Source organism: Zeus faber, assembly GCF_960531495.2.
Source record: "Zeus faber genome assembly, chromosome: 14".
Lineage (NCBI taxonomy): Eukaryota > Metazoa > Chordata > Actinopteri > Zeiformes > Zeidae > Zeus > Zeus faber.
Window position 1 is genome coordinate 6242509 of NC_137200.1, and position 25827 is coordinate 6268335.

The 25827-nt window shown below is 42.7% G+C and overlaps 1 protein-coding gene across 1 annotated transcript in view; it reads right to left on the reverse strand.

Moving 5' to 3' along the window:
* Positions 1 to 766: 766 nt before the first annotated feature.
* Positions 767 to 25827, reverse strand: part of fstl4 (follistatin-like 4) — a gene marked incomplete at both ends in the record, with an annotated part of 132032 nt that continues 106971 nt past the window's right edge. The window contains 8 exons of the mRNA XM_080014201.1: positions 767 to 1541; positions 2062 to 2171; positions 8870 to 8977; positions 12682 to 12831; positions 14294 to 14412; positions 15714 to 15740; positions 17594 to 17728; positions 20116 to 20277. Of these exons, the coding sequence (XP_079870327.1) occupies positions 767 to 1541; positions 2062 to 2171; positions 8870 to 8977; positions 12682 to 12831; positions 14294 to 14412; positions 15714 to 15740; positions 17594 to 17728; positions 20116 to 20277 (1586 nt within the window). The remainder of the gene's footprint in view (positions 1542 to 2061; positions 2172 to 8869; positions 8978 to 12681; positions 12832 to 14293; positions 14413 to 15713; positions 15741 to 17593; positions 17729 to 20115; positions 20278 to 25827) is intronic.

Consider the following 25827-nt stretch of genomic DNA (forward strand, 5'->3'; position numbering starts at 1 on the left):
TTAAGCTCTGGTTGATTTTTTTTCTTCCCCCCACAGTCAAAACATCCATAGTACATGGCTAATGGGATGAAAAAAATAAGCTCTTTGGAATGACACTTAAAAACTGGAGAGTTTGTCACGCACGGTAGCATTCAACCAGACTGAGAACCCACAGAGTTACACTAATAAAACGCAGACGGACGGACGGACAGACGCTTTTGTGGTGGATTATATGCAGCACTGGTGAAAAAGGGACAAACGGCGACATTTGGGATGAAGGAAAACGAAAAAAAGCTCTTTTTTTTTACCCTTTAAAAAAACAAAAAGTGAACATTGTGCATAGTTCGTAGTTTTGTTTTGATAAAACCCCCCCTTCAGGTTCCTATTTGCTGTGATGAACACGGAAGGAAGTGCAGGTTAATGTACAACTCGGTATTGTTTAAGTGCACATAGATCACTGTTGACACTTTCTTCGCCTCCTCCTGATGGAAACATCACAACAACAGCGTTTTCTTTATCGCTTTTCTTGATTCTATTCGTTAAAGTTTTATGTTTTGTTACAATAGACCCAGGGGTGCATCCCTCTCGCTCAATCCCAGTTTGGAGTCCACCAACATCAATCCTAATTAGAAGAATTTTGGCCTGATCTCTCTCTCTCTCCCTCCCTCTCTCCCTCTCTCCCTCTCTCTCTCTCTCTCTCTCTCTCTCTCTCTCTCTCTCTCTCTCTCTCTCTCTCTCTCTCTCTCAAATCTCCTTCCCTCTCTCCAGCTTTCTCCTTCCATCTCGCTCATACCTCCCCAACCCAGACGATGGTGTTCCCCCTCTTGATGTCCGACACCTCGCAGTGCGTCGCACTCTGCTTGCCGTCCAGGACGAAGAGAGACTCAGCGGACGGCGTGACCAGGTACTGTCCGAACAGTCCGCCACCGGAGACCACCACCCGGCTGGGGCCCCCCCAGGGCCAGGCCCGGGGGGCTGACAGGGGCTCCTTGAGGCTCTGAAGAACATCCACGCCACCCGTGGACAAGTCGGAGAAGACCAGGTCCGTGCTCGAGGCCGAGGTGGCCACCAGCGTGTACTGGTTGGACTCAGTGAAGGACGGCTGGAAGACAAGGTCAGAGACCACCAGGGGGGCGGCGGTAGTTCCGTCCAATTCCACGTCCACGTCCACGTCCATGTTCACCTCCACCTCTCGGCGCAAACCCAGCTCCCCCCGGAAGGACACTGTCTGGACCGTCAGCCTGGAGCGCCGGGGGTCCGGCGTGACCACATAGCGGCCGTCCAGCGACACGTAGGGCCGGCCCGTCACGTTCCGGTTCGGACCGATGACCGCGTCCGTCACGCCGTCCAGGAGCAGCTGGGGCGGGGCTTCCTCCTCCGGGCTTTCCAGGCTCCGCCTCTGACTCTGGCACTGGATCAAGTACAAGCCGCTGAGGTGGGTGTAGGCCATGGCGGCCGGGACGCAGCCGTAGCTCTTCAGGCTGATGGTCTTGACGCGCCGCAGCGTCTCCAGGTCGATCTTATGGACGGCAGCTTCGTCTTGGAGGAAGATGAAAGCGAACCTGGAGGAGAAGGACGAAGAGGAGGCAAGGAAGTGCAACTGTTTTTTTAGGGGTATTTGATTCATTGTGACGGAGACGGTGGCGATCGAATGGAGGAATGGAGGGCGCTCCACAAGTGGAACAGTGTTTTAACACTTTTGACAATGAAAATTGTCCTATTAACCTCTAAAAACCCATAGAACTGTACTTATTATTATGGTCTGCTACTAGATAGTGATGCAAGACTCACAAACGATTTGTGCGTAGTGAACAAATTTGTCTCAGTAGTCTGTAAAAAGAGTGGACGAGCGAGTTCAACTTTGACTCACAAGCTAAAACTACAGTATATGAGGTCTAAACTACAGTATATGAAAAATCATTTTTTTGAAGGCAATTCATATTGAATGTAAGTGATTCTAACTCCACCACAACAATGGGATGAAATGGTGCAGTTGCAACTTTGATCTTGCAACACGAGAGCTAGTTTCCGTTCTTTATGTATTTTTACCATCTATGTCTTTATGTACTGTAACGCCCCTACCTGACGTGGGTGATGATGAGGTTGGTTGGGGGGATGAAGAAGTCGCTGACCCTCTGGAAGGCCGTGCGGACAGCGTGGTGGACCTCTCCGACGCCGGCTTGGGGGATGACCTGCCGGGGCGGGGGAGAGGAAGGGAACGTGGAACAAAAGAAAGAAAGAAAAAAGCAACAACACACTTTTGACGAGCAGGAACCGGGAGGGGACAATTTAGCAGCAAACAGGTTATTTGGTTGATGGGATCCAGAAGCCAACACTGTAAGCAGCATGGCCAGAGGTGTTGGAAGTATACTGGGATATTTTACTTCAAAGTAAAAGTACAAATACCGCAGACTCAAAATGACTGTCGTACAAAATGAAAGTGCCATATTGAGGATTCTGCTTGAGCTATATTATTTAAGTACTTAAAGTGACTCAAAGTCAAAGTACTGACTTATTTTCATTTGTTTGCTTTCATGTATACTGTAATACCGAGTAAGTTAGTCTCTCAGGCACTACTGAGCCCAAATAAAGCTACAGATCAGAGTAATAGTCAGAGATAAATGATAGTCAGAGTAAATGTGTCATTTTCATTTAAGGGATTTTTTTTTTTGTCACACACAGTTTGGTTTTTTAACAATAGTTCCAAAAACATCTTTCAATTTTATACTGGGAAAAAAAGGACTTTTATTTGAAAAAGATTTTCTCGCTACATCCCCCTTTCTCTCTCTCTCACTCTCTCTCTCTCTGGCTCTCTTCTTTCCAGCAGTCTAGCTTAATAGCAGTGAATAATTAGGAAGCGGGCCCTGAATCAATCAGAAAAGCAATTGCAGGGAAATGTGGTAATGGAGCGCAGGGCACACGGATCACGCCACACGGTAACTGACCTGAGAACACCATTATCACCTGGACGCCAGGCAACTGACACGTGTGTGTGTGTGTGTGTGTGTGTGTGTGTGTGTGTGTGTGTGTGTGTGTGTGCGCGCGCACGTGCACATGTTATATATTCTATGTTATATGTAAAGCTGTGGAAGCAACAGCGGTGGTATTTTTTTGTGTGAAGCAGTTTTGTCTGAATGTAGCTGTCTGTCTGTCTGTAACTGTTACATGGATTAAAATATATTGTGACATAAATATCTGTCTTTCCATCAGCAATTGTCTGTCTGTCCATCTGTGACTGTCTGTCTGTCTGTAACTATCTGTCTTTCCATCTGCATCTGTCTGTCTGTCTGTAACTACCTGTCTTTTACCATGTGCAACCATCTGTCTTTCTGTTACTGTCTCTCTGTCTGTAACTATCTGTCTTTCCATCTGCAACTGTCTGTCTGTCTGTCTGTAACATCTGTCTTTCCGTCTGCAACTGTCTGTCTGTAACTATCTGTCTTATTGTCTGCAACTGTCTGTCTGCCGATAACTGCCGGTCTTACTTTGACTCTGTCTGTCCAACACTATCTATCTGTCTGTAACTGTCTGTCTTTCCATTAGCAACTGTCTGTATGTCTGTCTATAACTGTCCGTCCATCTGTCTGTCTGTCTGTAACTATCTGTCTTTCTGTCTGCAACTGTCTTTCAGTCTACAACTGTCTGTCTGTTTGTCCGTCTGTCTGTCTGTCTAATTGTCAATCTGTAACTATCTGTCTTTCCATCTGCAATTTTCTGTCTGTCTATAACTGTTTGTCTCTCCATCTGCTACTATCTGTCTGTCTATAACTATGTCTTTCTGTCTGCAGCTGTCTGTCTGTCTGTAACTGTCTGTCTGTCAGTCTGTCTGTAACTGTCTGTCAGTCTGTTTGTAACTATCTGTCTTTCCATATGTAATTGTCTGAGTGTCTGTAACTGTCCGTCTCTCTTTAACTGTCTGTACGTATCTGTCTTCCTGTCTACAACAGTCTGCAAGTCAGTCAGTCTGTCTGTCTGTCTGTCTGTCTGTCTAATTGTCTGTCTGTAACTATCTGTCTTTCCGTCTGCAATTGTCTGTCCATCTGTAACTATGTCTTTCTGTCTGCAACTATCTGTCTGTCTGTAACTGTCTGTCTGTCCGTAACTATCTGTCTTTCCATCAGCAACTGTTCGTCTGTCTGGAACTGCCTGTCTCTTCGTCTGCTACAGTCTGTCTGTCTGCAACTGTCTGTCTGTATGTCTATGACTGCCTGCAGTCACTATCTGTCTAACTATCTGTCTTTCCATCTGCAACTGTCTGTCTGTTACTGCCTGTCTCTCTGTAACTGTCGGTCTGTCTGTCACTGTCTGTCTGTCTTTCTGAATGCAACTGTCTGTCTGTCTGTCACTGTCTGTCTGTCCTTCTGTATGCAACTGTCTGTCTGTCTGTCTGTAACTATCTATTTATCAGTCTTTAACGGTCTGTCTGTTGCTCTGCAACTGTCTGTCAGTCCGTCTGTCCATCTGTTCTGCTGTACATATTTTACACTAATGTTCTACTTTTTCAGCCAGAGAGCGCTTAATTATGACTCAAGATCACAATCCAGCGGCTGAGACCTGGTCTGCGCCTGCTCCAACCACATCTTACCAGAGACTAGATGAAGCCATATGCCAGTGACAGGAGAGATGGCTTTTATTGTGGAGCCTGATCCTGAGGAGACCGTGGCAAAATAAAATGCTGAAGTGAAGACACATTCCATCACCCACTGTCGTATGCTAGAGATGTTTATCTGCCCGATAATTTACGGCAGCGTTGCATCCTGACAAGGTCGAGCTGTAAAAACCTTTCATACATATACTGTGTATATGCATGTGCGTGTAAGTGTAGACATATAAATATACTGTTATATACACACACACACACACACACACACACACACACACACACACACACACACACACACACACACACACAACACACACACACACACACACCCATCAGCGACAACATTAAAACCTCTGACAGGTGAAGTGAATAACATTGATCACCTTGTTCCAATGGCGCCTGTCAAGGGGTGGGATATATGAGGTGGCAAGTGAACAGTCAGTTCTTGTAGTTGTTGTGTAGGAAGCAGGAAAAATGGTCAAGCGTAAGGATCTGAGCAACTGTGACAAGGATAAATTGTGATGGCTGGACAAATGGGTCAGAGCATCTCCAAAACAGCAGGTCTTGTGGGGTGTTCCCGGTATACAGGGGTTACTACCAACCAAAAGTGGTCCAAGGAAGGACACGGGCGCCCATGGGCATTGATGCGCGTGGGGAGTGAAGTCTAACCTCTCTGGTTCGATCCCAAAGAAGAGCTACTGTAGCACAAATTGCTGAAAAAGTTCATGTTGGCTATGATAGAAAGCATTACGGCCATAGACAAGATGCCATTGCTCTAAATTTATTGGCACTGAGGCATTTGCAAAGACGAAGAAGCCTGTTGACATGAAATGCTATATCAAAGTGTGGAAACCCCCCTGCCAAAAGAAATAAACTCATATAAATCCTGCAATTCCTAGGAGGACCTCTTAGGGGCCACAGACCACAGTTAGGGAACCCCTTGGGTATAAATAAACTGTGTTAATGTTTTGATTTGTTTGTCTGGGACTGCTGAACACATTTTAGTATTCTTAGTATTTTGAGAGTTTATAGAGTTTGTTGTGCGTAATCACTGGGTGTGATGACATTTCACTGCAAATATCTATGGCTGTATGTATATGTATGTGACAAATAACCTCTTGAACTTGAACTTGAACTTGAAATAGATGGTCTATTCCAGGGCAAGGCTCAGGCTCCTTAAAGCTCTACAAACAATAATAATTCAAGCTTTAAGTGTTATTAATAAGCACTCTAACCAAAAGAGAGGGTAAGCAGTTAGCTCACAATGAGCTCTAACAACCGTCCATTCTCCCCTCCCTTCATGTCCCCTTGTATCCCCACAGGAAAAGAGAAAAAAAAAATGGCGTGAACAAAACACCTCACACCATCACAACAGGATCCCTGCCGCAGAACAATAAACATGTTTGTGCCTTTATAAAAACTGAAAATAATAATCACAATGGGATTCCTTTGTCACACACACACACACACACACACACACACACACACACACACACACCAAGCCCATAGGTATTAGAGTATTACCTCCCCCGCCTCCTCTATCTCTCCTTGCCTTTCAAAAAACGTGCCTGGAAAAAAAAACAAAAAAACTGCCAAAAATAGATATAATTGTTGTGTGCGCTGAGCATTTTAGGGGCAGGGGTGACAATAAAAAAATAAAAAAAGGCACAGAAATGAGACAATGACCTCAACCCTAACAATGACCTTGTAACGGTCAAGTGGATTGTCCCGCTCAGTGGACAGCAGCGTGAGACCTCAGAGAAGCTGGAGCCCCAGCCGCACTCTGTGATGTGACGCATTCAGACGCTGCCTTCCAGTGCTGCTGTCACAGGTCCTAGTCCGGATTTTCTTCCATCCAAGTCACCGGAGGATGGGCTTGAGGGTTCAATGCCGAGTTAGTGTCTGAGGCAGCACCCGAGGGTGTGTTTAAAAGTGCCTGAGACCAGCGTGGAGCGTGGAGGAGGCCTGGCGGCAGGACGGTATTGTCATTGCTGACCCAGAAAATGTCTGCAAGATATGAATATTCATGAGGAACATTTCCGTCAGGTTTACACAGACACAAATAGAGAGAGAAAGAGCCTTCTGACAACTCAGAGGGGAAGATTTTGGAACACTCCACTGTAAAAAGTTTGTTTCTGGTTCATTCTCAGAAGTCTCTTTTTCTCTCTTTATCTATGTCTCTGTCTATGTCAATCACCAACAGGAGAGCGAGGTGGAAATCTTTTTTTACAGTGTATTAAAGGAAAGAGCCCAAAACCAGTTGAAATGTTTCCCCCATAACCCTAATGTTGCATACATGATTTTAGAATTATTTATTTTAAGTATTTATATTTAAACTTGCTTATGTTTCTGATGTTTTGATTAAAATAAAGTTTGAATTCAAAACTGTATATTCATAATATTAGTAATATTTTTGTTTGCGTTCATGTGCTTAACACACTGTTATAAGAAAACTGCTGTACGACAACTCACTGTAAAAAATGGAAATATATTTATATTCTGAGCAATTTTATTTTTAACAATGTGTGCAATGTGTCAGGAGCTTTAAAAGCTCCTGACACATGGCACGCTCAAGTCTGCAAACCTGAAGCTGTTATCCAGCGGCTTAGCTCTAAGAGCCACCAAGTCCTAGGCAAGGTCTAAGAGCCTTGCTGAAGAAAAGAAGAAAAACAAAACAAACAAGACTTGAACATGTGACAGCAGCACCTAAAGGCAGCCTCTAAACCCATAATGCCACCAGGTCACCGTCATGCTCAGCCTGGTTCTCCAGGTGCTCATAAATACGCTCTTGGACAACTGGCTTGGATCACTTAGCATCAAACCCTCAAGTCAGTGAAGCTCTCACCCAGCAGCGCAATGCTTCATGCCAATGAGTTGGCATCGCTTCTGATCAAGATTAGGGCCACATTATGTGATTCGTTCAATCGTAAACGACAATGAAACGATTGAGAAGTGTGCATTTAACGACTGACACTCACAGATTTGAACGGGGCCTTGACACTTGTGACATCAGCGCTGAAGGCAGCGTCTGAGCCCGTCACACCACAGCATCCTGCGGAGCTTCAGCTCTGAGATGATCTCCACTGCTTTCTCTTGACACGAGGGTCACTACTAAAGATAACATCATAAACATGTACCTCTGCAGGCTGACGCCGATATAGATCGGACGACTCGAAAACGCTCAGTCTCGATCCTTTAAAACGTGCCCTTGGGGTGCCGCCTTTCAAAAGGCTCTCGCCGCTTCACACCCTCATGTCCTCAAACCTTGACGTCCTCCGACAGCAGCTTATCTCCTGGAGCCACTGAATCTTATGAAGCGTGATCGTCTCCCCCAATCATTTCAATAAAGGACAGACATTAAATTAAAACACATTGCGTATGGTGCGTACCTACTGTATATCGGCTGCTAAAATTAAACAGGTGATGCAGGAAATTACATTTTAAAATATTGTTTCACGTGCCCTTTTTAACTTTGAGCACCTGCCCCACTTAGGTTCTCCTTCCCTTGGAAAACGCCCTCGTGCCATCGTTCCCTCAGGCTGGGGAGGGAGGGGGGGGGGGGGGGGGGGGGGTATGTATAAGTGGTGGAAGACCCAGAGCTGTCGTCTCATTGTATGGGACCACTCCCTTGCAGTCACAGTGGTTTACAGCCTGTCTCAGGATGGTGTCACTTTTCCTCCCACCTCCCCCCACAGAGGAATTATTTTCCTCAGAGAGGTGCAAGGTTTATGACCACCGTCCACATTATCAGATCCCCCTCCTGGATTATTTCCCAACTGTATTGCAAGAGAGGACATAAGGTGTTGTGGATGTGGATGAGAAGACAGGGTTGACTATCATTGCTATATACAGTATCTATATTTGAATTCATCGGTAGATTGTATATATACTGTATGTACAGTAAAGTGTTGGAATTACTGTGGTTTAATTTTGTGTATTTTGGAATTGGGCAAAATGGCAAAAATAAAGCATATGGAAGCATTTCTGTAACATATTCTGTAGAACATTATGTACAGTGAATACTTTAGAAACACTATATATTTATGTATATAATTCATATAAAATATTTTTATGAAATGACATCAATATAAATATACAATAATTAATATACTCTATATACTGTCAACAATCTTTTTATATATATATTTTTTTTATTATATTTTTTGGCATATCTTTATTTTATGTGGACACAACTATCAGACTAATTTTGGTATCATGAGTCCTTGAAATCCCAACGTCAAATGAATGGAGGTGTGTTTTGTTAAACTATATACAATGCACACGTACCTGTAAGGTGGGGTGTGTCCGCTGCATGTCTCCCCACGTCAGAACCCACATCTGGTCATGTGACTTGTCATAAAACAGCTTGACGGGAAACGGGTCGGTTGTCACCGCCTGGAGAGAGAGAAGGAGAGGGAGAGAGGGGGAGAGAGGGGGAGATGAGTAAGAGTTATGTTTCTCAAGCAAACACGTGAGAAATGTAATGAAAAAAAATCATTAATCCGCGTTCGACTGTGCTGAAAACTCTACAGAGTCTTGACGCCGCTACTTAAGTTGAACCTAATTATGTTTGGGATTGATGAGAGAGACACAGAGAGAGAGAGAGAGAGAGAGAGAGAGAGAGAGAGTAGAATAGAGGGCCGAGAGAGATTCAGGAAGATGACGAATAAAATAGTGGTAATGAAGTGAATAAGTAATAATAAATTATTGTTATTTGAAATCTATTACTTTTATTTTATTTCTTTATTATTATTTATTCTATTTTGTCAAATGACCTGTCTTTTAATTATTGGCTATTTCACATACCTTTTTATTCAGATTATTATTATAATTATTATTATTATTATTATTATCATTATTATTATTATTATTATTATTATTATTATTATTTTTTTTTTTTTTTTTTTTTTATTATTATTATTTTTATTATTATTATCATCATCATCATTATTATTATTATTGTTGTTATTATTGTTCTTATCTGCTTATTTATTAATTTCAATTTTGCCTTCACTTCTTTTTACCTCATTATATGTTATGTGTAATGGTATAATTGTTATAAACATGTCTTGCTATGATTTGGCAATGTCTTGATTCTTGTCATGCCAATGAACGGAGAGAGAGGGGGTGGGGGTCGTTCACTGCCTTATAATGGCTGTTTCCAGGACTCATCATTCTAGATTGCTCAGCTCTGGGTGTTAAATGAAGCCCGGTTGTACGTAAACGGGAGGATTTATAATCGGAGTGCGGACATCAACGCTAATGACTCGACGCCAAGCTCTGTTCATTTTCCACAAGAACAAGAAAGAACAAGAAAGAAGATTAGTTCATGTGGACAACAATCGGCTGAGATCCCAAACCAGTTTAAGTGACTTTTTGTGAGTAATGTCTATGGGGAACACACTGATTAAAGGAATTAGTAGAATCTTTATTATTATTACTATTATTATTATTATTATTATTATTATTATTATTATTATTATTATACAGTATGAAGTATATTGTGATTGACTTGAATAAAAATGGTGCTGCTTAGGAACTTAGGCCATGTTCACACTGCAAGCCTTAGTGCTCAATTTGGATCTTTTTGCTCCAATCCGAGTTTTTTGTTCGGCTGTTCACATTATTTTTTAAATGGGGCCAATATCAGATTGCAGTGAGAATGGTCAAGAACTGACCCGCATGCACAGAAGTAACAAAGACGTCGCACGCAGCACCCTGACGTAAGGAAGTAAACATGGAAGGCAAATGCACGGTGGTTGTCGGGCAGCGTGGGGCCGTGTCCCTCGGCTCAGGCTCGCGGTGGGGGTGCCGTGGTGCACCTCGCTCTGCTCGCCGATCCCAAGGTCGGGGGCGGAATTCCGTGTTTATTCTCGAAACACATAATTTTTTTGCGTTCCCGGTCCGGGAGCATTTTGTGTGCTGCAGTCCGGTCTGTGATAATAAAAAGGTTGCGAACCCCTGTTCTAGAGTGACATAAAAGTCGCATAAATTCAGATTTGACTGTTCAAACTGAGGTCACATTAGAAAAAACAGACCTGTATTCAATTTAGGAACACATATGAAAGTGACCCAATTTCCAATTGAAACGATCCGATTTCATGTGACTTGTGCTGTTCACGCTGTCCAAAAAAACATATTTGGGCCACTTGGGCCTGGAGTGTGAACATAGCATTAGAGGCAGGAACTGTTATGAATCTCTTTCTCTGGCTAACTTAGTTTGCTCGATAAATTCTATCCGAAAAACTGCCATCCCAAGCGACCTTAAGTAATCGATTTCCACCATGTGAGAACGAATGGTAGGTGTGTGTTATTGTACAGAGCTGGATGTGTGTGTGTGTGTGTGTGTGCGTGTGTGTGTGTGTGTGTGTGTGTGTGTGTGTGTGTGTGTGTGTGTGTGTGTGTGTGTGTGTGTGTGTGTGTGTGTGTGTGTGTGTGTGTGTGTGTGTGTGTGTGTTTGTGGATGTGTGTTTGCAGTACTTGTCTTTGTACCTATCCATATGTCCATCCATATACCGAGTGGACACTTGAATGGAAGATACTGGAGGTTTTCCTGGTCTATTGTTTATATTTAGGCTTCCTGCTTGTATTCTATATTGCATTTTTCATCTACATTTTTCATATATGGTCAAATTTGTCGTTACTTTATTTTTCCTATTGCTTATTTATTGCCTAAATGTAATATGCCTATATGTTTTATTTTGTTTCTTGTTTACTCAAGCGCTTTTATATGTGAGCTGCTACTAACACCTACCTACACCTACTCACCTACACATACTAACAGAACCATGATAATACTGTAATAGAACCATAATACTGTAATAAATCAAACAGAATCCTAATTCTGTACTAGAATCATAATACTGTAATAGAACCACAATATACTAGAAACACAATACTGTTTTAAAACCATAATATTGTTATACCTCTAATAGAACTATATAACTGTCATATAACCATAATATTACTGTTATAGCACCACAATACTGCAATAGAACAATAATATTGTAATAGAAACATAATGCTGTAATAGAACCGTTATACCATACCTCTAATGAACTATAATACTGAAATAGAACCATAATATTCCTGTTATAGAACCATAATTCTGTACTAGAATCATAATACTATAATAGAACCATACAGTAATACAGTAATCCCTCTAATAGAATATCATTCTGCAATATAACCATAATTCTGTAATATAACAATAATACTACTGTGAGGGGGATGGTAGCTCAGGAGGTAGAGCTGGTCGTCTAGTAATCTAAAGGCTGCTGGTCGCTGGTTTGATCCCAGGCTCCTCCTGCTAGCATGCTGTAGTGTCCTTGAGCAAGACACTTAACCCCTAATTGCTCCTGATGGCTGCGTCCATCCGTGTTTGAATAATTGTAAGTCGCATTGGATAAAAGCATCTGCTAAATGACTAAATGTAAATGTAATGTAAATGTAAAAGGACCATAATACCATAATAGAACCATAATACATACCATTGTATTAGAACCATAATACAGTAATAGAACCATAATACATACCACTCTAATAAAACCGTAATACATCTAACACCATCAAACCTCCTAGGTCAAAGGTCACACCCTTAATTTTCACTATAGAGAGGATGATGATAAGCGCACGTCCGTCTCATGCCTCATATTCACCTCCTCTTCATCCACCTTTTCCTGTCACTGGAATTTTTGATTTTAATATTTCTACAGAAAATCGAAAAAATCTGATAGAATAAAATAATTATAATATAATATAAATAATAATTTCATATATAATAATAGGATTTAATAATAATACTATTCTAACTTCTACTACTATATCTAATAAATATATCTATTTTATTTGATAATTTATCACATAAAAGCAATATAAATTTAGCAAATTAATTAGGATAAAAAAAAGTTTGATTAATTTGCTCAACACTTTAAGTAAAAATAAAGCACTTTGACTTAAACTTAGACTTGAAAAACCACGTTTATCAACCATTACAACAGAATTTTGGCAATATATAAAAACAAATCAAAATTCCTCAATTAGATTAAAGTTGTACATTTATGCGAAACAGAATGAGGTAAATGAGGATCAGCACCCACCTGCACCACCTTCTGGGTTTGGATATCCACTACCAGCAGCCGACTCTGCAGGGGCTGGGTGACGTAGATGTACTTGTTCCTGACGTTGGTGGCTGAGGACCAGACGCAGTGCTGGGGCGTCACCCCCTCGCCCTTTGGACACATCTCCTCCTGCAGGTTGAATCGGTTGTAATGATGAAAAGCTACAAAATGTATGTACTGTTATAAAAAATAAATCTGCTAACCACAACAATTATCTATCTATCTATCTATCTATCTATCTATCTATCTATCTATCTATCTATCTATCTATCTATCTATCTATCTATCTATCTATCTAGTTTTAGATCCATAGATAGATAAATAAATAGATAGATCGATGAATGATTCAATGAATCTCACATTGAATCATTAATACAAATTGTAATACTTTAATGCAATAATAATAATAATAATAATAATAATAATAATAATAATAAAAATAACAATAATAATAATAATAATAATGATAATAATAATAATAATAATAATAACAATAACAATAACAATAATAATAATGATAATAATAATATTGTAATTGTGGCGATTACCAGATTTTTTAAATTAACAATACATTGATTTTTTTTTTCTCTATGATGGTTATTTATTGTGTTTCTTATCTACTGTACCGCTGTCATGGCTGACAACTATATTATTACACACAAACACACACCCGCACACGTACACACACACACACACACACACACACACACACACACACACACACACACACACACACACACACACACACACACACACACACACACAGACACACACACACACACACACACACACACTTGGGTGCAGAAGAAAGCGCAGCAGGCGGGTAACACGACGCTCATTGAGTTTGTATTGATCTCTGATACAATTACAGGGTCCTGTAAAACCCAAATCCCTCGGAGAAAACAGGAGACTTTTAGCATCTAAAGCCTGTTTCTCTGGTGGATTAAAAACTGGACTCCAGACCTTCTATTGGCTTTATTTATCGGCGGAGTAATTCTTTTCCACTTAGTGAAGTGAGCAGCGTGACTGGAGAGGGAGAGCGTTAAGGCAGTCCACCCTGAATAAGAAATCTACACCGGAGTAGAACACCGAAAAAATATATTCATATATATGTTCATATTAATAATGAAATATATATTATAAATGCATACATATGTAGAGTCTATATTATTATATTTATTATACTTATCATTATAATTATAATAATAATAATAATTACAATTAGTATTATTGTTATTGACCATCACAATCCCCCATAGAAAAAGGCCCAAAATGACTCTTTAATTATCTAAATAATTATTAATTATTATTATAATTTTTTAAAATAATAAAACATGGATCAAAGTCAAAGAAGTCTCCTTCTGTGGAATATTAGTTATATTATTATTATTATTAGTTATATATTATATTATTATTAGTTATATATTATTTAGAATGGAATCATTCCCTTTAAGGCAAAATGTATTTGTTTCAATAGCAGGGACAGTAACAATTTATCAGTAAAGTACAGCTTAATTGTTGACTCTTAATTTGATCTTTGTAAATAAATGCTATTCTGATACTAGAAATTGCTCAAATCTACATTACTTACAAAAGTAGCAACGATCCTCTCCGTCCGCTTCATGTGCCGTCGGATCTCGCACTCGCTGGGCTGCAGAACCGTGATGCCCTCATCGGAGAAAACATAGAACATGTTTCCCACGCTCAGACCTGCAACAGGTCATGGCAAGACAGAGAGAAAGAAAGAATGATGGATGGAAACTGTATGGATGCCAAACAAAGAAAAAGAAAAAGAGAATGAGTCTAAAAAACGCACGTCGAGCAGCAGCCTTGGAGAGCGCAAGACCCCCGTTAGCACGTTAGTATGTTAGCACATCATCTGTCAGTTTAGTGTTCAGTGGAAATAACTGGCAACATGTGTTGCTGCACAGCATTGTTGCTGTTGTCATGCCTATGAAGGCTCCTGTCAGCAAGGCATCCACACCACACTGCGCGAGGCTTCAGACTCCTTCAAAAAGCTGTTCCATCAAAAAATTACAGACTGAAAACAACACAGAACAGGATCTGCAGGGCAGGAAGGGTGTGAGTGGTACGGGTTGGACACACTTGGGCACCATACACAAAATTTGTGCACATTAAGCACTGGGGTTTTCCGGGATGAGCGGGTTGTGGCCGGGGGGCGTGGGTGTGTGGAGGGTTTGGAGCTGACCGGGTGGGCCCCCTGCCCCAGTCCCGGTGGCTTGCCCCTGGTTCTGGGTGGTGTACGGCCTTCTGTTGGCATCAGTGCTCGCTGTCTGCAGCCCAGGTTCTGCACTTGCGGATGCGTCATATGCCTGAGCATGGAGATGGGTTGTATGTGTGCTTCAGGGATGCAGGTTCATCTTTCACATTTGAAGACTGGTTTGCGAGTCTCATGGTGGGTGTTGCTTTGTAGGCTCCTGGCTTTACAGTGGGTTTGGGGTTCTTCTGTGGCTGAGGTGCTTTGGCCTCGGTATGTTCTTGCGGCAATGGGGAGCCTCTGTGCTGCTCAGAGGCACAATGAAAAGTTTCTGACCTTATACACCAGCACTAATTGGGGAACAATCTCATACACACAGGTGGACACATCACACCTGCACACACGCACACACACACTGCCAGCATCTGCCACAACACCCTCGTGATTACTTCTTTCTCTTTTCCTCTATTGCATTACTTGTTACAGGAAGATGTTCAAGCACACAACAATCTATCGGCGATGGCTTCTGTTATGTATATTGAACTCGAACCATATCAAACAACAAACAATTACAGTTTTTGTTTTCACGCAACGATCACTACAAACCCTATATCAACAGCAATCTCGATAAAATTAAACCCTATGCCGTTCACGTCCATTTCATTTCCAGACAATGGATGCAGTGACTCCAAACAGATGGGAAAGCAATCAAGCTTATTATTAAACCTTGAAAATATGTAAAAAAACAAAAACAAGCTGGCTGTATTATCTTATCAAGTCTGTGGATTTTTACCTTCTTCCCTCCAAAGGATGTTTGCAACTGCAGGGTGGGCAGCAGGAGAAAAGTGGGGAGAAAATGGAGATGATGTCAGATTACAGGTCATATTAAAGTTTTTTCTCAATTGTTTACGCACTAACACTGGTACGTGAGACAGAATGACCACAACCTGTTACACATGTACCAAACCCCTGAACTAATTCTGCTAAAATGCAAGCCTATTACCTGCTTTACACTCAGATAACAGTTCTTAATCACACTTTACTTTTCAAAACACTACACACAATTGTCTACATTTGGCACAATCTTCATAAATCAATTCTCTTGTGTTCACATGGAACACACTGCCATTCAAAATGCAAAACTGATATTTCCTAGTATCCACACCGACTCTGCACATGGGCAAACACATTTCGCACAATTGTTCAATTAGCAATCAGAGCTTCACTGTAACAAAAGGGCCACAGACGAGCTCTTCTGTTTTGAACAATGGATGCCAACATAGGAGAGAGAGGCATAGCGAGAGGAGTGAGAGTAAGAGGAGGAGGACGGGGAGGGGGAGGACGAGGAAGAAGAGCAAGACCAAGGAGAGCCGTCATTTCTGATGGAATCCTGGCCACTTTGGTTGTGCTATCCATGTGCTCAACATGTGCTCAACCATGGTCCAACTATGAGGGAGGCTGGTCAGAGAGTACAACCAAACTTGAGCAGGTTCACAGTAGCATCCATCATCAAGACTTTCTGAAATGAGAAGAGGTAAGAGATCTCCTCTTTTTTAATTACAGTATTACAGTATTGTAGTACTGCATATCATTACAGTACTCAGTGATTACTGTATACCGTACATTTTCTATTATTTGCTATGTATTTAGAACACTTCACACATCCGACTTTGTGATTGTTGCGATATATACAGTATTTTAGTAAAAACAATAAAAAAAATTTTTTAATTTATATCACAGTATATTTGTGTGTTTTATATTTGAGTATAAAAACATTGTACAAAAGTATTTTACAACACAACACGACTACTGTACATACGTAGAAAGTATAACACTGAACATGCAAAAGGTTTTCATAGTAGCGTTCAATTGGTTCTTAGACATTTCTATTCATATGATGCTGTGTGTGTGTCATTTCAACACAAAAAAGAAAACATTTTGAGAAGACATAACATTGTTTCAATTGCAGAGTTTCATTTTGCAGGAGATTTGTAGAGGTTTGGATTTGTGTGTAGAGTTCTGAGAATATGAGATATGTTTTCAGAAAACGTGTGTTTACAATTGAGAAAAACTACAAGAGAACAGGTGGATCATTTTAGACACAGGTTTAGCAATGTCTCTCAAGCCATGTAAGTTCTAGATGACCTAACCCTAAACAATAAAGACGTGGCTATAAACAATAAACCTACTTTGCTCAGTATAAAGGAATAGGGTGGAGGGTGGAATGCCACGAAATACATTTAGATAAAGATTATTTTCTGTTGCTGTTCTCAATCATCAACTCAAAGTATATATATATAATTCAATGCACCTTTTAAATAGAAATATCATTCTCAAGGGTCAAATTTGACACATTGTAATATTGTATAAAATATTTAATATAAAATATTGTGAATGAATCACACCAATATCATTAGTTTAATCATTTGACAACCCTACTTTTTATACATGTTTCTTCTAACCCTTTTTAAAAAAAATTCTGCTAAGTGTTTGACCAGAAATAAAAAGGTTTGTCTCTGAAACCATAAATATATACCCATCAATAACCATCAATAAATGGCTTCCTTTCCCTGTTTAAATAAAGTGAATATCTGCAGTATAATGAAAATAAGAATAAGAATAAGAATGAGAAAAACAATATGTAAAAAGGGGTGTGTCCTGCATGGGACTCACGTGTCTTCTTTGCCGAGTCCTCCACAAACAGCGAGGAGATGTCCTCGTCCACCCCCACCTCGTTCTTGGCAATGCAGGTGTAGGCGCCGGTGTCCTCATAGCGCACGCTGCCGATGTGGAGCTCGCTGCCATTTGCTGGCAGAAAGAGAGGGAAGGGAATGAAATACTAGAATAAAAATAAAAATGATAGTAATAGAGACTTTCTGTATGTAAACCTAGAGCAAATGTTCTTTATACATTCTTATTCATTATTGTTTGTTCACTTTAATCCCCACTGCACAGGGATCAATAAAGAGCTACCTTATTGTATCATATTGTAACGTATCATATATTACCTTATCTTATCTTATCTTATCTTATCTTATCTGATCTGATCTGGTCTGGTCTGGTCTGGTCTGGTCTGGTCTGGTCTGGTCTGGTCTGGTCTGGTCTGGTCTGGTCTGGTCTGGTCTTGTCTTGTCTTGTCTTGTCTTGTCTTGTCTTGTCTTGTCTTGTCTTGTCTTGTCTTGTCTTGTCTTGTCTTGTCTTGTCTTGTCTGATCTGATCTGATCTGATCTGATCTGATCTAACCTTATCTTATCCCTCTATCTTAACCTTTTCTTGTTATTGTTATCCACTGCATGGCCGTCATCTATTTGCCTATAGATATTTGTGGGTAAACAGACACCTATTCAGGGGGACCTGGCATTTTTTTTCCCACCGCTGTGGGAGATATTTCCCATGAAGCTTTATTTATTTTCTTTCATAAACGTATTCATTTTTCCCTAAAATTTTGAAACCAAGAAAGGAAAAAAAACGAAAGATTTCAGGCGAAAGTACAGAGCTGGTAGTGGGGTCCTGAATGGTTTCAGGACCAAGGACAGCGACAGCGTCCACCATTCACCAACAAGAGGCTCCATCCCTCTCCCTCTCTTGCTTTCTCTCGCTCTCCCTCACTTTCACTTTCTCTCTCAACCCAGCATGGCCACACACACACACACACACACACACACACACACACAAACATACACTGACTAGCTGCTGGTAGAGGGATCAAAGCGCTGGAGCCGTCCTCTGCTGCTCGGCTCCAATTTAGAGACACACAAGCAACACTGCACTCCTGGCTTTATTGGAGGCGGTGAAGGACGTGTGTGTGTGTGTGTGTGTGCGTGTGTGTGTATGTGTGTGTGTGTGCGTGTGTGTGTATGTGCGTGTCTGTGCTCTATCAGCAGGGTCAGCAGCACAGTAACAGATTACATTGCTCCTAGGGTGTAATTAAACTCAAAGCTGCAGATAATGTTGGAGGTGAGAGTCGATGTGTGATGGTGTGGTGTGTGGGTTTTATCCTTATATTTTTGTAAATCATATATATTTCTGCTCTTATAAGCATATTCAATTAAATTATTTGTAGAAATGAGCATTGGTTGACTGGTGTCTCTGCATTAAAAAATTGCAACTTATGATTAACTTATGAACATATGATTTTACATTTTGTCACGGCATCAAACCAACTGTATATGACTGTCCCAGCCAGCTAAATATAAAACATATTAAAAATCAACACTTTAATAATGTTGAGCATGATTAGCTCACCCAGCCCCTAAAACTGGGGTGGATAATTAAATAGCCAATCTACTTTAATAAAAAAAATAATAATAATAATTTCCACTCATTGTCTCTCTCTCTCTCTCTCTCTCTCTCTCTCTCTCCCTCTCTCTCCCTCTCTCTCTCCCTCAGAAGGTTTTTCTCTCTTGCCCTCTAAACAGGATGTGTTAAAGTCCTGCAATTATCCAGAACGGTCGTCAAGAAGATCTGGGAGTCTCTGCAGTGTATATGTGGCAACGGCAGTTAATGTTGGTTGGTGTGTGGTTGGTGTGTGCATGTGTGTGTGTGTGTGTGTGTGCGTGTGTGTGTGTGTGTGGGGGGGGGGGGGGGGGGGCGGCGGTTGATAACGGGCTATTAACACAGGTAATGACCCACACACAGCCAGTAAAACTCTGGCTTAAAGAGAACTCTCTGACATAAAGAGAGAAAGAAGTGGCTTTTATGCACCCCTCTCTCTGGCTCTCTCTCTCTAGATCAATGCAGCATAGCAGACAACAAAACCGACAACAACACCAACATCAAACGTACAGATCAGACCTTTTACTAAAAGTAAAGTAAAAAAGTACAAATACCCTGACCCAGAATGACTCTAGTGAAAGTAAAAAGTATTTGCTCTTAAATGTACGTAAAGTATCAAAAGTAAAAATACTATTCATATCTAGTGTCCTGATATAACAGTCTATAATACTTCATCAAGTGATACTGTAGCTTTTTTTCCCCTGCGGATCCTGATGTGGTTTGAGATTTGAGTATTTGACAAGGATATGGATCTAATTAAAAATGTACAATATAATAATAATAACAATAATAATAATAATAATAATAGTAATAGTAATAAAGAAAGTACTTTCTCCATCAGAAATATTACTGAAACACACACGTGCATGCATGCATGCCCGCACGGACGCACGCACGCACACATACACTCACTCACTCACCCAGCAGGGAGATCTGCGTGGAGGTCCGGGGCTGCAGCTCCAGGCCGTTCTTCAGCCATAGCAGCGTGGGGTTGGGGATGCCGTCAGCGTGGCAGTGCAGGCTGGCCGCCACGCCCGGCTCCTGGGCCTGGCTCTCCGGGTAGACCAGGATCACCGGAGGGACTGGAGGGACAGAGACACACACGCACACACACACGCACACGCACACACGCACACACGCACACACGCACACACACACACACACACAGACACACACACACACATACACACACAGGTGTCGAGGAGAGTCAATGAAAACATAAGAACTAGAGGTCACGTGTCAAGTTAATCACACCGATATCATGCCATTAATTGCATTTAAAGTATATATATATTTTTCCTCTTTTTTTCTATCTATCTATCTATCTATCTATCTATCTATCTATCTATCTATCTATCTATCTATCTATCTATCTATCTATCTATCTATCTATCCATCCATCCATCCATCCATCTATCTATCTATCTATCTATCTATCTATCTATCTATAGGTTTTTTATTATTATTATATTAGCATATAGGCGATGAGTAATTTTATTTAAATTATATTTAAATAAGTCCAGCCTCCCTTCATTCCTTTTGAATCACTATATCTTGAGTTATCAAACGCTCAACTCGACGTGGGGTGAAATGGCTGATTGCTTGATCTCTATGTCAATCAGTCTTTTGCAAACGGTGAATTGCTCCAAATGTTACCAACAACAATATTATGAACAGTTTTCTTGTTGTTACTTCCTCTTTGAACAGGGGGTAGTTGTTATGGAATAAAAATCAGCTTTCCACCAGCTCCCTACATGCTGCAGGGCGGGATGAAGCCCCAAAATACCAGATTGTACCAGTCAGTTACGCCTCGATCGGTTGAAAGCATTGCATGCTGCTTCCAGATGGAATTCCCCTTTAATTTCCACACCCTATACCCACCACCTCCACCCCTACATACACACACCAACCACACCTTGACAGCAAAGAAAGCTGTGTTGATTATAATTGCTTTTAATTGTCTATTTTGTTGATAACTGTGAGTGCCATTTAAATCCCATGAAAATCAACACCATTTAATGTGTTTTAAAGTCAAAGGCTTTGAATTGTCTGAGTGAAGGAAATAAATAATTATACGGTAATTTCTTATCTCTGCAGAGCTCACAGTCTAAGGTGTGGAGGCACTGCTTTTCAATTAATATTACATTGGCCTGCTGCAAAAACAATACAACAATAAAACCAGCCAAACTAAACCTTTTGTCCCATAAATTATTTTAATAATTGCTCTTTTGTTCTTCCAGGGACAAAACCCCCTCCGTCTCTCTCTTTGTGAGACAGTGTGTGTGTGTGTGTGTGTTATCTTTGATTTGTTATGGTATAGGCAGGGATAGGGGGGTTGGGGGGGTGTTTAAATTCTCCTCCTCCTCCATGGATTTCTGGGGACGGCGGCTGAGTAATCACTTGTCTGGGAGAGAATAGGAGCGACTTATGCAAATTATCAGTCTGAGCAACAGTGTGCTTTGATAAGTGTGCCCAGCCACTGCCAGCCTGCTTAAGAGTGTGTGTGTGTGTGTGTGTGTGTGTGTGTGTGTGTGTGTGTGTGTGTGTGTGTGTGTGTGTGTGTGTGTGTGTGTGTGTGTGTGTGTGTGTGTGTGTGTGTGTGTGTGTGTGTGTGTGTGTGCATGTGCCCAATGGCTATTTGATGTAGCAAAGCCATAAATGGCTCACAAGCCCTGTACAGAAACAATTGAAAACGCTACGGATGCAAACAATCCGTTTTGTCTCCACACACCAGACAGAAAATGAGAAACTGAATTTTATTTGTAAACGTAGCTCATGGGATCTGTTACTTTCAGATTTTTATATATATATATGTGGTTATGTATATATACGTACAGTATATACAGATATCACTTCAACAAACGTGTTTCCTCTGCTCCAATGGTGTCCAATGTACCTTACACCACTCCAGCCAACACTTGGCGCTGTGTGCAGCTGCTTGGCTGTAGAAACCCAGTTCATGAGGCTCACGACGAACAGTTCTTGTGCTGACGTTGCTTCCAGAGTCGGTTTGGAACTTGCTAGTGAGTGTTGCAACGGAGGAGACTCCACTCGGCGGACCCGTTCTGTGAGCTTGCGTGGCCTACCGCTTCGTGGTTAAGCTGCTGTTGCTCCCACAATAACAAAACTTAGATTTCACCGGGGCCGTGCAGGTCTAGCAGGGCAGAAATGAGCTTGATTTGGAATTGTTGGAATGGTTGCATCCTATGACAGTGCCACGTTGAAAGTCACTGAGCTCTTTAGTATGACCAATTCTACTACAAATGTTTGTCTATGTTGGCTGTATGCTTGAGTCTATGCACCTATTAGTAATGGTGTTAATTAGAAGGGGTGTCCACAGAGTTTTGGCATACCTTTTGGCTGTATATACATACATAGGTTTATGACCCAACGCGTATTTTATGGTCACATTTCAAAATTTGATTTAATTCGATTTTTGTTTTTTCACATGACATGAAAGTGTTTACCAACAAAGTGTAAAATATGAAAATATTTTGGAAGTTATGACATCTTTTAATTAAGGTTTTGGAGACCATAAAAGTTCTGAGAAATCAAAGTTTTAGAGGCATTTCCAGACTTTTGCCACAAAAAATACACATTTAGAAACACAATTAGTGCTTTATTTGGTTAGATTTGGATAGCGCTGTACTGCTTCATTGAGATAATGTTAAATGTGTTGTGGCGGACCAAGGGCCGTGGTCAAGCACCGGCTGCAGACGACAGTGCGGTTTCCTTGTCCGTGTCCCCCAAGCTGCCTCGAATCAGCCTAATCAGCGCCCACGCGGCGCTGATTGGTCCGACTTGAGGTAGGGAGATTTCTTAATGTTTGTCTGTCTTGCAGAGGGGATGGGCGCACGGGTTCGTCAGCCGACCAGGAGTCAGGGAGCGGAACACCATTCCTCCTCCGCCCGAAACCATACTCAGCATTATCAGCATCATCATCATTATTATTATTAATTATTATTATTTATACGTGTGGCCAGTGAGCTGTTCTGTTCAACGTTTAATAAAAACCCTTACCTGTGGGCAGAGACTCCCACAAGTGGCGCCTTAACAGGGCCCCTGGAGGGGCAGGGCGCTGAGTGAAAGGCGCCCTGGAGCCGAACCACTGGCTGTCGAAACGCCTCGCAGATCTGGAAGAGGAGCGGGACCACTCCACTGCCAGCTGGAGCACATCCTCACCGTGAGCGTGAGCGTGAGCTCCCGGGGGCACGTCGCCCCGGGACCCGACCAGAGGATCAGATCCGCGGCCGACCCCAGGACCCGCACGGGATTTGCCGTGTCCGCAGTCCATCGCGGTGCCCTGGAGGAGAATGTCCGGGGCGCACTGCATCTGACCCCAAGACATACGCGGATTTGCTTTGTCCCCAGACCGGAGCTCTGCCGCACCCATGGGCATCAGGAGACGACACCTTTCTTGGCGGGAGGGTGGATATCTACCAGCTGGGTCCTGTGTTGCTGCAGGACGCTCTCTCCTCTTCCCATGCTGTCCCCTCTCTGTCCCCCCTCAGCTCCCAGGATGGTGCTGCCGCGGGAAATCAGGAAGCTGCGCAGACGTTTGGGCAGGGGTGCGGGCACTGCTGGCAGCCCAGCCACAACTGCCCCCTGATAGAACTTGGCCAGGTAGTCCAGGTCGCCGGCCTGCCGGACCCCTCTCCCGGTCGGGAAGGGGTTTACCAACTACCGGCAAGGCTACAACGGTGTAGACATCAGGCTTTGCTGGACTCAGGCTGTTTGCAGATGATGGTCCAGCAACTCCTGGTTCAACCCAGGACTTTGGTGGAGCCGTCACAGGTGGAGGTTTGTTGTCTGCATGGGGATATTCACACGTATCTGATGGTCTGTTTCAAAGTTTTTAAAAGGGGTTAGTTCCCGCCTGTCGCACTCCCTGATTTTGAGCATGGATTGGCCAGGGTTTGACGCATTGATGAGAGAGGCTGGGGGAGTGCATTCAGGGTCGGTAGGAAAATGTGAGTGTTGCGTGGCTCACTGGACGCGGAGGGGTCATCGGCGGGCGCGACGTGTGCAGGGGCTGCGGGATCCCAAGTAGGATCTCCCCCGGTTCCTTTAACCTTCCCTATTGACGATTTTCTGCTGGAGCAATTGCGAGAAGACACCCTACGCAGGGCCTTTGAGGGGGTAGTTAAAATCGATGGTGGCCGTGAGGCCAGAGGCCGTGCTCACGCTCCCGTATTTTCAGTGATTAGGGACAGGTTATATAGAGTGAGCGATGGCACTCAGACAGGAGAGGAGATAACCCAGTTGTTGGTGCCAAAGAGCCGCTGGGAAATGCTCTTCCAGGCAGCTCACCATAACCCGATGGCCAGTCACCTTGGTCACGAGAAAACACAAAAGCCTGCTTCTATCTCCGGCATTTGGGCAGATGTGCGTAAATGGTGCGCTGCGTGGCCTGAGTGCCAGTTAGTCAACCCTCCGGCTATGCCAAGAGCACCATTGAGGCCCCTCCCCCTCGTCAAGGTCCCGTTCTAAAGACTCGGTATGGATGTCATCGAGCTGTTAGACTGCAGTGCCCGCGGGTATTGTTTTGTGTTAGTCCCATTTGATGATGCAACCCGGTACTCCGAAGCAGTGCAGCCGCGCAGTTATACGGCCAAAAGTGTGGCACAGGCGCTGTTTCAGGTCATCTCCCGAGTCGTGATTCCAAAGGAAATCTTGACAGACCAGGGCACTACCTTTATGTTACATACACTTCGGGAACTTTATGAGTTACTGGCCGTCTGCTCAATTCAAACCAGCATTTACCATCCCCAGACTGACGGCCTGGTGGAGCGCTTCAATAAAACGCTGAAAAACATAATTCGAAAGTTTGTTCATGATGATAGTCTTAATTGGGACAAGTGGTTGGACCCCCTGCTGTTTGCGGTGCGGGAGGTTGCCCAGTCATCCACGGGATTTTCTCCCTTTGAACTCCTCTTTAGCAGCAGACCCCGGGGAATGCTAGACCTAATTAAAGAAACTGGGGGGAAGGTCCCTGCACCAGTAAGAATGAAATACAGTATGTTATGGACCTGAGAGCAAAGTTACATGCGCTGATCCGGCCGTTATCACGGGCGAATTTGCTCCGGGCTCAGGAATGTCAGCGCATCTTATACGACCGGGGGGCTCGCCTCAGACAATTTGCACCAGGAGACAAGATGTTAGTGTTGCTCCCTAACTCAAGCTCTAAATTGCTCGCGAATTGGCAAGGGCCTTTTGTGGTCACACGGGGGGTTGGTGAGGTCGATTATGAGGTCTTACGGTCTGAAAGGCAAGGGGCGAGATTAATCACCTAAACCACCTAAAAGAATGGAGGGGGGGGGGTGTCTGTGGCTCTGGTTACACCGGTCATTGAGCGGGATGAGTTTGGGCCGGAGGTTCAATAAGGAGGGCGGACGTAGCTGCACTTCAGTGTTTTCTCCTACCTGCCAGGCCTCACGTCCCTCATACACCACCACGTGGAGATGACCCGGGGGTGAAGGTGCACTCTCGGCCTTATCGCATGCCCGAACACAAATGCAAGATCGTGCAGGCGGAATTAGAGGTCATGCTGGACATGGGCGTAATAGTCCACGACTTACTGGTCTAGTCCCAATGAGCTTGTGGGTAAGCCCCATGGGTCAGTCCGGTTCTGT